The sequence below is a fragment of the Neodiprion fabricii genome, chromosome 7 (assembly GCF_021155785.1).
Source record: "Neodiprion fabricii isolate iyNeoFabr1 chromosome 7, iyNeoFabr1.1, whole genome shotgun sequence".
NCBI lineage: Eukaryota > Metazoa > Arthropoda > Insecta > Hymenoptera > Diprionidae > Neodiprion > Neodiprion fabricii.
In genome coordinates, this window is record NC_060245.1 from 9,522,143 (window position 1) to 9,535,297 (window position 13,155).

At 39.3% G+C, this 13,155-nt stretch overlaps 1 protein-coding gene across 2 annotated transcripts in view; it reads right to left on the reverse strand.

Moving 5' to 3' along the window:
- Positions 1–13,155, reverse strand: part of LOC124187111 (protein O-GlcNAcase) — a 142,694-nt gene that overhangs the window by 80,517 nt on the left and 49,022 nt on the right. For both annotated transcript variants that reach the window (XM_046579374.1, XM_046579373.1), the window contains exons 6-7: positions 12,843–13,154; positions 12,567–12,741 (exon numbers count right to left, since the gene is read on the reverse strand). In XM_046579374.1, coding sequence (XP_046435330.1) covers positions 12,567–12,741; positions 12,843–13,154 — 487 coding nt within the window. The remainder of the gene's footprint in view (positions 1–12,566; positions 12,742–12,842; position 13,155) is intronic.

Below are 13,155 nucleotides of genomic sequence, written 5' to 3' on the forward strand. Positions count from 1 at the left end.
AAATCTATTGCACTGTGTAACATGGCGTTTCAGAGTCGCCCGTCCCAAGGGCACACAACCGTTATTATTTCTATTTACGCGTCCTCAGCGGGGTACTCCAACCGAACTCGATACAAAATAGGCAATAACTACTTTTAACTAATTCTTTCCTTGTAAATTCTGTATTTCGCGCTTCGGCGCACACTAATAAGGTACTTGGACGACAACGATCCCGACCACCGAGGGACTGATATCTACCGTTTCTAGCTCTCGACGACTTCGCCTACCGACGGTCTAATCAGACTATACTGGCTACCTTGGTGCACTTCTTTGACTACCAGGGTAGCATCCACCCGAACCTTCCGTATCGCCTCGACTGCCGGTGAACAGGAAGATGAAAATTCTCCCGACGGCCGAGGGCACCGCTCCTCAAGGACGATCCAGCCGCCCGCTCTATCGGATGCCGTAAGGATGGCGTAAAGGGCAGACCGTAGCCTGCCATCTTCCGACTTACTGGCCTGGTGCCGGACCGACCCCAAACCACTACGTCCAGATTGATAAAGCCATCGTTCCGAGGATCGACGCAGCCTTCCTGTCGGCAAGGACTAATTGTGTGGGTCATGGTCCACGGTTTAGCCAACCGTCTGACTGCATGACCTCGGGTATGGGCAGCCGGCTACTGCCTGTACAAAAGTCGGTGGAAGTGAACAATGAGGCGTCACTCTCCACTCGGTAATTCTGACCGAGAGGCACCCTGTGCATGCCTCTGTCACTGAAGTCCCCGATGATAGGCCACCTGGACAGTAAACTGAAGCAGCTATTAAACCGTATGAGTTGGTCTCAATGACGAAATCGCGAGCAGCACATTACGCCACATCTAACGGTAATCTTCGAAAACGCATGACCACGCCGTAACCAATATTCGCCACAGGGGGATGGCCTATTTGCAGTGGGGGTCAACCAACCAATCAAAGGGAAGAAGAATCACCTCACGACAACCGCGAGATCGGCGAACCGAACTCCGACCTCCGTCTATTCTACGCTTGACCCGCTGAGCGACAACTGTTTCAATCCGTATTCTCCCGATTATTCTCCCGTTTTGAGCTACCGATCCTTCCTCCTTTACCGCTATCGTGTCTATCGTTGATCATCCCGCTACCGTTTTATCACCACTATCGTTTGTTCTATCGTTAGATTTCTCCTGTAAATTCGAGTTCCTTCTTTCCTTCCTTCCCGTTTTGCTAATTATAAGTTTTATTAAAAATAAATTCAGTGTTATGTGCCTGAAGTCACCGATTAGGGTAAGGCTTCTGCCTTGTAGTGTATAGTTACGAACTTGCTCATAGTTTCTATTCTTTCTTAATGTATTTATCGACTTTGTGTGAATTACGGTCCACGGCTTAGAGTTGCGGTAAGCCGCCGTGGAACTCCATGATTTCGGTCATTAATATTGTATTTATCGTTTCTTGATTGCATCGTGCGATGCCAGTTTTGTGTGAATCATGGTCCACGGATTAGAGTTACAGTAAGCCGCCATGTGACTGCATGATTTCAGTAATTAATTATTTTCGTGTCTGAGCGACCTCGTAACTTCCGATTAATCAATTCTCTTGTATTTATGACTTTTCTGATTATTTGTTAATTTCTATTATCCTGCTTCTGTATTTTCTATCGTATTTTGAGCCTTATTGGCTTTACGTTTCATTCCATACTTTTTTGCAATAGTAGTGTGCCTTATATTTTATTTCTGTTATTGCTTATTATATCTTTATTAATTTTCGTGCCTATTGTACCGTATATCGATTTCCTTGGAGTATAACCGAGCGTAGAATCAGCCTCTAAATATTACTGCACTTTTTTCTATTGCTATTGTCAATTCTATATTATTTTTGCCTGTTATTCTTTTCTCTGTATCTTGTTAAGTTAAGTTCTGCGTATTATTCTTGATTCTCTTGTACTGCGGTGTATTTAGTGTATTTCTTTATTTTGTGAACTCTCCGAAATTCTCACTCTCTCATAATTTTGTATTTTGTATTCTCTCGAAAGTTACGTTTAGGAATTCATTGTTTAATTCCTCCGATCCGTAATTATTGTAAATCATTGATTCTATCGATTATGAATAACTCTAGCGAAAATTATCTAGTCGATCGTTTACGCTATCGATTGTGTAAATTGTTAATGAATTTTAATCTTTCGTACTGGTTAGAATCTATGATAAATTCGTCGTATTATCTACCGAGCTATCAATACTTTCTTTTCTACCGATTGCAATAAAGTTCTCACTATCGTTTTTAATTAACAGAATAATGAGTTTCGTTAGTGTCATTTGCCACTTGGGTAAGATCACGTCGCCCAGTGACGTTGTAGTTTTAAGTAAATTCTTGCATTATATCGCTTCTCCCGACCTACGTTCATTTTTTTCTGTCAACTACCGTCTTTCGTTTCAAAGCTACCGTTTAATTCTATTGTACCGAAATTTTTGTGAACAACGATTGCTTATTTTATTAACTACCGCTGTCGATACCATTTCATTTGCCTGTCTCAACCCTGTAACCTTCTCGACAATATATGATCGATTGACCTGTTCATTTTTCCTGACTTGAGTTTACTCTTTATTTCATTATATTCTTCAATTCTATAATTATTGTTAGCTGCCTTGAATACCGCGACTCTACCAGTTCGTGTGAGTACCTGAGCCTAGCCAGCCATGCAACGGGTTCTCTAGTTATTTTTCGTACGGTTTCGTGTTACTTTTATTGATTCGTGTTATTGTTTGAAAATCGACGCTAACGCGTCTGGCACCCAACATAATTGATTTTGTTATAGTTTACGGGGTTATATACAGTTATAATTTTCAAAAAAATTGATTTTTTTTCATTTTATTTTCTTAAAGTACATATGTTTAAGAATACACACAGAAAGTTTCATATCGTTCCGGTGAATATTTTCGAAGTTACACGCAAATTTGAAAAGGCGTTTCAGAGTGCTTGAAAGTACGAGGCTGGAGCGGAAGCGCTTACCTGGAACGCTGTCCTTTTATGCACCTGCCTATTGTAAATGTTCCCTTCTAATATATTTCGATGCGTAAAGCAACAGCGTGTTATTGTTTTTTTTTATACCTGAAAGGTAAATTTTTATTTTTCTCTCCCCAAACTTTAAACGCGTTTTTCTCAAAATGGTGTTTACAAAGTCGGTGACGAACATTACTCGAAAACGGCTAAACCGATTAGTCTCAAATTTTAACACGAGCTTCTTAAATATATTTTTCAGTAATGAGTCGAAGATTTTTCCTCACCGATAAATATATTTTTTTTTATAAACAATTTAAGGCCGAAATTTTGGTCAAAAATCGATTTGTTTTTTGAGAAACCGCCATTTTGTGAAAAAAATTTATTTTGCTTATTCCTTCGATTAATTACTAGATTTAACATTACTTCAACGAAATCTGTTTGGTTTTTTAATTTCTGAGGATCAAGTTCAAAGATATAGTGGTCACCGCAAAACGTCTTTTTTGAGAGAAGCTCCCGGAGATCAGCTGTAGCTCCTTTCCAAATAAATATTTTTACTAATACTAAGTCTTAAAATACAGTTAAAGGATACCATAATATGTGTACAAATTTTTAGATCAATAAATTTAAAAGTTTTCTCAAAAAAAAATTCTGAAAAATTCGCTTTTTTTCGGCCTTCTAACTGTATATGTATAACCTCTTAATGTTCTGAATAAGTGGAGAATCGTGCCAAAGTGTCAGCGGTAAATCCTCAACTGAAGGGAACAGAATTTAGCGTTACAACTGGTACAAACACGTGAGTAACGCGCAGCGTGCAATAAATTGCACATATCAGCGAAGCATAGGGACGCGTTTGAACTTCTGATCGGAACAAAAATGAGAATTCGTGAGGATCCACAACTACGAGAACTCATCGAGGAAGAAATCACGAACACGTTTGAGGAAGAACGAGAAAAAATTCGAACGAAAGCAAAGAAACAAATACTTACCGTACAAAACGAGAATCGAAGACGGTTTAAAAAAAAAAGAAAAGCTGCAAAAAAATATGCAGTGGGAGACCTCGTGGAAGACCGCGACTCAAATTGAAAGAAAAATTTTTAGGACCGTACCGAGTAAGTGCGGTAAACCTGAATGATCGGAGCTTTGGTAGTGAACAATTCATCTGATATATGGAAACGTTAAGTTGAAGCTATTGGAACTTTAATACATTCTACGCAAAAGTGAAAAGTTAGACAAAAATGATGTCGTATGCACATCCTACATGAAGACGTTGCGCTAAGAGTGGTCTTGAAGGAATCAGTTCCTTACAAACTCGCATCGAAATAAATTGGGTGATCAGAATCAATGCAATTACAAAGTTATCACATTTACTTTCCAACAAATCAGGACTTGAGTTGAGTAAATAATTTTATTTGTGTGTGTTGGTGTTCTTTTTCAGCCAAATGAGGAGAAGACAACAACATCAAGCTTGAGAACGAAACGAATTTATCTAATCGGTGAGTCGTATTAGAGCATAATACACATTTTCTTTTTCTTACCTAGAAGAAAACAGCTTAAAATTATTATTTTAACTATTTTACAGAAAATGTCTGAATATTATCAAATCGCGGAGCGCATTTACGTTCCGACTGAATAGGTGGAAAGGCTACCAATCAATTATATATTTGAAGCGTGCACTGCGGCTATTGTCGCTACTGCAGACTCACAATCATATTCAGATGCAGTCCTTGTGTTCCTATAACAGGATGGAATTCTAACTAAACTAGTTCGCGAAAACGACAACTGGGGGTTTCTCAAAATTTATATAAAGGAATATGGAGGAATCCAGAAAAAAATAATGCTTTTTTATAATCATAGTTTTATAACAGACATGTATTGTAAGAAACAATTTTTCTTAGTAATAAATTTTGTGTGATTCCGCTAATATTTTTACACACATAGCTTCGGAACCTTTCAGAATTCCACGTTTGCGTGGTACAGATAATTTTTTATTAAGTTATTCTGAAGTTGCTGCGTCGTTAAATTCAATTTGATTATATTTAGCACCCAGATACTTCAACAGCAACTGCTCCTGCTCCATCGTCTGTATCAAGTTTTGGAATTGGCGTTCATTCTCGTTGAGTAGTCTCACAATCCGTGTTGGTAAGAAGACGCTGAACGCGTCGTCGAGATCTGTGACCACTCGTTGACCGGACCTTGTCTGGACTCTTCGGATGCCTGTCACTTTATACGTTCTAAAGATTTCTAGATCTGTTAGTTTCCTTGTTGAGAGAAATTCATTCATATTTCCAACTTTGTTAAATTTAGTGAAATCCATCTTTTTAACTTTTTAAAATCTTTTGTTGTATTTCTTGAAAATTTAAACGTTCCAACTTCTTTTTCACTCTGTTCAGCTCAGACTATTGGTCGACAACTCTTCCAATTCAGGAATATTTTTTAAGAAGACGTAAATTCGCTCTCATAATTCTGCTTTGTTTGAGGTTCTTTTCATGAGAAGTAGAGGATCGATGCAAGACTAACGTTCTAAATTGAATTTTCAACTTTTATAGTCATATTTCTCCCCACCATGCATATGTTATGATTTTTCATTGCACATAAATTCGTTCATTATCAAAGCAAATGTGAATCTACAACCTTCCAGAATTCAACGTTTAGCTCATAGACGAGGGTCGCTCGATGTCATATTGATATTCGTCAAACGATGTCAAGAACTGTTTGTCTTCATAAATTCCGAGAATTCGTTCAGGGTCGCAGTAGGTGTGGTTCTAGAACCTTCAACGTTATGCCGATTGACACAGGTCGCTCAACATCATGTTGATACTTGTCAGACGATCCGTTTGTTTTCCGCTAATTCAGAATCTATGCAGGTGTGGATCCAAACTTGTGTCGCAACTTTTCTGACGGTTCCGAGAACCGTGTACCTTCCAAAATTCTGCGAATTCGTCGTTGCTAACCTCACAACGTCACGCTCCCCTCGCTCAATCATGGCGGAAAAACCTTCTGGAAGCTGAGTCTTGTCAAACTGCGTGAGTCGAGTCTACATCTGAATCTTGCTCAACGCATGTTGGTAACTGTAGAGCGTGAGATTTTTACCGATGATGATGAAAATAACGTATGCTGATAATGGTAACTTTACGTAGAACACCTAATTTTTTACCGATGAGGGTAAAAAAATAACTAAAATTCATATAATTTTATCATCAACGATGATAACGCAGAACGCAGAGCAGATGAAGGTTGATAACGTCAGTCTCGGTGGGGATAACCCCCCTTCCGCGAAAAAATTTGACACCCGAGCTGTGTCGATAAAGTAGGGATTTGTATTCAGAACCGGCCTCACTTTACTACTCTTTTTATAGCGGATTTATATTCCTGGCTTCAAAAAAGAAATGTTTTGTTTTAAGTTATTTTTGTTAAGCCCCTTCCAAGAGGCCCAAAAAAAAAATTTTTTTCTTCCATGTCCTTCATTTTCATTGCATGATGCATCATTCGCTCTACAAATGATTCGAAAATTATTAATGAATAGTTACGAATAATAGTGCGGAACAAATAATAGCTAGTGAGATTGAATATACCTATTTATATTTTTTGACATTTCAAAATCCGTTGCCTATGATCCTGCAGTACCTGATTTATTCAGGAAGGGTATTTTCCTTCTCATCAGAAACAAACTAAATGATCGTGCAGCTACAGTAAACGAGGAAATTGAAAGTCCATGTCCAAAAAAGTACAACATCTTTTCACGCTTTCGGATGACATGCAATGTCTCATACGAAAATTGTTGTTAAAATTTAGTGATAAATGGAAAACCGTTTCAAGGCATGAGGAACATTTTTTAAAGTTTTCGGAATGGCAGAGTATTTTTTGTTCCTTGGAAGAGACTCCAGGATGTTGAAAAAGTCCAGCAACATGGGTCGGCCTTCTTAAGAATTTTCCGAAACTAGTGAGCGTACAAAACGGAGGAAGACTGAAAAATTGCGTGCAGGGACAAGTGCTGAAGAATTGTCTTGCGCGATGAGCCTTTGAACATCTGACAAATTAGATGCTACAAAAGTCGTCCAAGATGTGACATCGGGAAGCCCATCAAAAGCTGCACAGTATAGATGATCTATCGGATCGATTACGGAAGCCCCTCTATCTCCTGATGCTGCTCTGTCAGTTAGAGTTGAAACGAGTTTATCAAAATCACAGTACCAGAAAATTCATAGTGCAAGTAGAGAAAATTGCTCCACTTTATTTACATTGTACAATAAAGTAAATCAAGCGAAGTTTAAATGTGACCCACCGTAATCAGATATTTTTGTAACGGATGTAGTGCCTAAGGAAAACTGTCTTTGCTGGACCACACAATCGGAAAAATCTTCTTAACTCAAGCGGATGTGATTAACCTCATATTAACCCAACGTGATATGCCTTACGAAAAAGTTCGCAACTTGAATTCAGCTCGAGACTTCGTACACTCGTATCCGCGGTATCATATGCCAACTACAGTGCATAAATCATGGTGCGGAAATAATAAATTCTGCACAATTTCCAATTGGACAAATACGTGAAGACACTTTAGAGTCTAGTAATAAGTACACTAAGAAATACAGAAAAGGTTTTGCGAGGAAATGTTCCCAATTAAAATCTGAAGACGTTTTTTCACGGCTTCTGTTAACATCCAACCCACACATTTCTACTTGGCGCAAATTACCTTACAAAAAAATGTAAGTCATTGTGGCTAAAAGGAGTACAGTGATTAACTGCGCTAAGTATTTCAACAAGTAAAGGAAGTTCAAGGTATTTTCCAGTTGAATCCACTGACTGTGAACCAGGTGATTCTTTTGATGACGACTACAAAGAATTTACGTACCTAACGCGATTATTTAATAAATAAAAATAGTCGAATTTTTCATGTTTCATGTAGCATTTCGTAGTTTATATTTACTCAATTTAACAGTAATTTGTATATCATTATAATTTAAATACTACTGTATTAACCTAATTGAAAGCAAATCATTGTTATTTCTGTACTATCAGTTGTAACGTGGCAGTTCGGCTAGGCCTGCCCGTTACAAGAGACTCCCTGAACCCTGGGCGAGATCTCGGAATCAGAGTCTAGAAAATCGAGTCGCGGAATAATCTCAGAGAGCGCCAGAACTGGAGTCACGCACCCGAGCTTCGACAGGGACGAAATAGAGCATTGCGACCCAGATATTTCAGGCTTTTGTTTTAATTTTTTTTTTTCGAGTGCACCGGCTACCCTCCAGTGACCAACTACAACACCGAACATCTTTCGAGGCAAGGCGAAACCACGACGATCTCGCGGGAAGGACACCGAGGCTGCGGAGGGGGAGGCAACGCAGATCCCTGCAGCGAGGGAATCCAAGGCGGACGCGATTCCCGCTGGCGGCCGGCGCTCCGCAGCCTCCCCGCTCACCCCGCTTACGCCCAACCAAGGCAACCGCGAGGTACCAGCTAGCGACGAGGGAGCACCACCCCGCCTAACCCCAGGACTACGTAGAGCTGCGCGGGAGACGACATCGCGATCTAGCCTTAAGTTCTGCGCCGCGTAGAGACGACAGGTGCGCGGCAAGTTGCGCAATCCCCAAAATCGATGACCGATCGATTGTTGCGCATTCTTAGGGTGATGACGTCACGAAAAATTAGCGCGACGAGATCGGCGTTGCGACTATCCTAGATCACTCTAGTTCTGGCGTGGAAACTAGGCGGTTGAGTAGTATTTTGGGTTGTATTGAGTTAGAGTTGCGGTGGTTCTGTGCCCGTGAGAGAGAGCATTTCGTTGCGAGGAAGAATATGAGCCGGCACGAGGGAGTCGGACCTTTCGTCGCGTGGATGTGGAGCGGTAAGCGTTGTTAACATTCTCGCGATCGAATTTCGAGGGTAATTGAGTCAAGGCTGATCCGATAAAGGGTAGCCGTTTTCTTTTGTTAGTTTGCGTGTCGAAAAGTACTCGAAATTCGTTTGCCGATTCTTTTGCTTGGTGACCGTAGCCTGAGTTGCGCGTGAGAGAGTAACGTTAACTTCGGGGAATCCAGAAAATCGAGTCGAGCCACGGGTTGAGCCGAGACGTTATTGTCTCGAGCTTGAGTGTGACCGAAGTCCGTTACACGGGGTCATTTCACGTCATCCGGCACATCTTCGTTTATCGTATAGGTCGCGAGCAATCACGGGGAGCATTCGAATTCGCGACTGCGGCCCGCCGTCGCCGAGGAAGTGAAGCTCGGGTGCGTGCTGATAAGAGTATGCGTTTTTAGAGGAGGATTGCGGGTGTCGCGACGAGCCTCGCATCACTTTAGTTATCTAATATTCTTTTTAGTTATTCAATATTCTTTTTTTTCTTTCTTCTTTTTTTTTGTTTGTTTGCATTATCAGTTAGTATTAAGTTGGCGATAAGCGCCATTTTGTAAAGGACGTTCGCGGGCAGCGCATCGAGTCCGATTTTGTTTTTGGTTTTTAGGAAGTAGGGTAATGTTAAGACGGCGACTAGCGCACGTAGGCCGTAGAGGTCTCCTAGATTTATTCACCTTTTTTTTGTTTGTTATTATTTTTTTTTCTATTTTTTATTTTTATTTGGGGTATTTCTACCTTTCTTATTTAGTAGGAAAAGTGACATTGTAGGCGGAATCGCGAAGGACGACTTGCGTGGTCGTATTATCATTCTTTTTATTCTTTTTTATTATTTACTTTTATTTCTTTTGTTTTTTTTGTATTATCGCTGATGAGAAATATATCATTGGGATTTTATAGTAATTTAGCCACATCACGTGTTGGCGTACCTGTGTTGCAATTCTCTCGACCCAAACTTTACCCCTCCCCTCTCCGCGGTACTGAGCTACCGAGCATATAGTCGCGGTGTGTCGTATTAACGATTTCGAGGCGTGTTGATCACGCCAGGCGCCCAACAAACTTCGCGACATTGTTTCAGATCGAGAATACCTCGCCGGACGCCAAATTATTGTGCACGCGGTAAGTTCCCGGTTATTTGCTCCGAGTAACCGAGGTGCAGAAAAATCCACGTCACACAGTACATCACTATTATTTCAGTATTTCTGTAGTACCCTAATTCCAAGCAAATCATTATCATTTTAGGACAAATAAAAAGGTTTTTTCTACACAAGTCGTCCATGTCGGTTTCTCCATTTGATTTTTTTAAATTTTGACTTCAGGTTCATAATCAGCGACCCTAAAAACTTTCTAGTACAGCTTTTACCCTATTTGAACGCGTATTTCAATAAATTTTTTACCATAATGATTGTATCATTTTGTTTTTTCAAATTTTTACTTCAGGTTCATGATAAGCGACCCTAAAAACTCCCGAGTACAGACTTTTAGCCGAATTGCATCCGTTTTTCAATAAATTTTCATCCGTATTGGGTTCACCATTTTATTATTTTAAATTTTGATTTCAGATTCTTAATCAGCGACCCTAAAAACTTTCGAATCAAACTTTTACCCTATTTGAACGCGTTGTTGAATAAATTTTTTACCATAATGATTGTATCATTTTGTTTTTTCAAATCTTTCTTGAGGTTCATGACAAGCGACCCTAAAAACTCCCGAGTACAGACTTTTAGCCGAATCGCATCCGTTTTTCAATAAATTTTCATTCGTATGGGGTTCACCATTTTATTATTTTAAATTTTGATTTCAGATTCGTAATCAGCGACCCCAAAAACTTCCGATTGCGGGCATTTGACCGAACTGAATTCGTTTTCGTCATTTGGCTAAAGATTTCGGATTCCGTCTCATTGTGCACCGGTCGGTCATTATAACTACAAGCTGAATATGAAATAAGTTATAACAATATTACTTGTTCAATAAACATGCCAAACATTTAATGAACTTACGTTGTACAAAGAGGATTCCTAGAAGGGAAACGACCTGACCATCGATGCATCTGCAGATAAGCAACCGAAGTTACAATAATTCTTTGTAGGGTGGTAAGCATGGAACCAATTATGGCGCCTGTCACAAACCCACCTGACTTGAACAGCTGTCGTAGCTGACACGAACTCCACAAAAAGGGTTAGCATGCGCTGTAAAACATTGAGTTTGGTAAGATATACTTTGAAATTATGTAATTTTGGAAAGTGTTCAAAACTCTGATAGCAATGTAGCATCAAATCTGAAAATTTAAACATGATAATTTTAAGGTAAGTTGTATCGTGAACGGTTTCATTCAAATGATAAACCAATCAGGGAACTCGATTTTTGATGGATGTTGTATTATTTTTGCAGACAAGCAGCGTTACGATCTGAGCTAGGTCGAAAACTAGCCCAAGAGATTCACTTGAGAGTCTCATGAGACTTGTTCCCGGCTAGAATTTGCAAGGTTATCAAAATGCCGCAGTCAATCGCTGACGGACAGCTGCTTAAGCTAGACGGGCTTGTGGCAGATGCCGTGCATAGTCCTATGATTAAATTCCCACAAAAATTTGATTTGATTTCGGTTATCTATCTGGCGGCGCATCGTAGTTAGCATCGTTTCCGTTACAGGAATCCTCTGGCTGTGTAACTTGGATTAGTATAAATATCGAGTGTAGTCTCTTGTAGGTATGATTTATAGCATTGCAGTCAATGATGTCCAACATAGGATTGGGCGATAGTTGATAAATATTTGAATCTTCATGATACAAGTTCATTAAGTGCATTGCATGGACCTTGTTCTACTACGAGGATGGAATTACCCATGCTTGGAATTTAGCTTATTACTTCATTTTCCAAGGTATCATCAATTTGTTAATCTTATTTCAAACTGTATGAATGCTTATAGGTTATGACTTGGGCCACCTCAGGACAGCTATCTCTGTTTTGCGAAAAATCATTAAAAATTGTCAATGTTTGCATTAAGGTATTGGCAAGGAGAAATTATTTGCCAATATTCAATGAAAATTAAGAGTCGAATCCACCATTTATCTCTATAATTCAAAATTAAAACTAACCAAATCAGATTGGCAATGAGCAAATTATTTAGTATAAAAGAATGCATTGAGCACCTAAGTTTCCGTACAAATCACCGGGTATTCACTCCTGCTCAGCCGGATGTAATAGGACGTAGGATGTAAAGTCACAATAGGCTGCTTTACTTAAGTGGCAAGCGCCTTTAATCCTGTACCTATTTACCACTTAGTTCGGCTAAGCACAGGTTCGTCAGAGAGCCCAAGTTTCTCAACCAAGTACCGCTCTCATCAAAAATACTATAGGTTATGTCTTCTGGCAAAAACATGAGTTGTGCAACTTTTAACAAGGTTGAAGTTAGTAACGTTAACGTATTGAAAATCTGAGAAAAATAATTATTGCGCAATTTGAGAATGACATTCAAAGAGTTCACTTTGCATAACACGAGTATGTTTCGTCTATTGTGGTTTACTAATTTTCGAACACTCTCAAAGGTACTAACGATTTTTCATGAGTAAAAATCGTTACAATGACATTACTAACTTCGTATTCATAACTTTAAATAAAAATCATAAAATGTTAGAAGTGGAATATGCTCATGAATGTATTTACCTAAAGAAGTAGTGATTCTTAACTCTAAAGTTTGACACATTGTAAGTAATGATCTTGACTTACCAAGCCATTTGATGTAACTGTTCAAAAGAGAGACAACTCCTCTCATATCCCATACGTATGCATAAAGATCATATAACAGCTCTCGATTGTTGCAGTATGTAAGTCGTTGAAAAAGCCTGTTCACTGCAGCACACATGTCGTTCATTTTAGCTGCCCGAGAATGCCATTCTTCAACCTGAAACAAAAAAAAATATTACAAACTAAGATGTCATTGAGCAGAAAATCATCATGAAATATTAGTTGTTCTAGTCTGAAAATCATCTTCAATTCGCTCACGTCCGCTTTGTTGTACATTTCCTGATTTTTTGGTTGTTTCATAACAATGTGAGCATTGCTCTTCAGCCAGTTAAATTCTTGCAACAGTTGAATTCCTTGCCCACCATGTTCGAAAGGTAGGTAAAATAGATCACAAAGCAAAGAGAGGTCTTCTTTCGTCAGTTGTTTTTCTGGATCCACTACATTTGAACCTTGTGTCTCCAAGGCATCATGATTATCATTATCCGTCTCAACTACCATTTGTGATCCGTTTACAGCTGATGATGATACTTCCAGCTCAACTTGCATACTGCCAGATGCTCCACTGCATGTC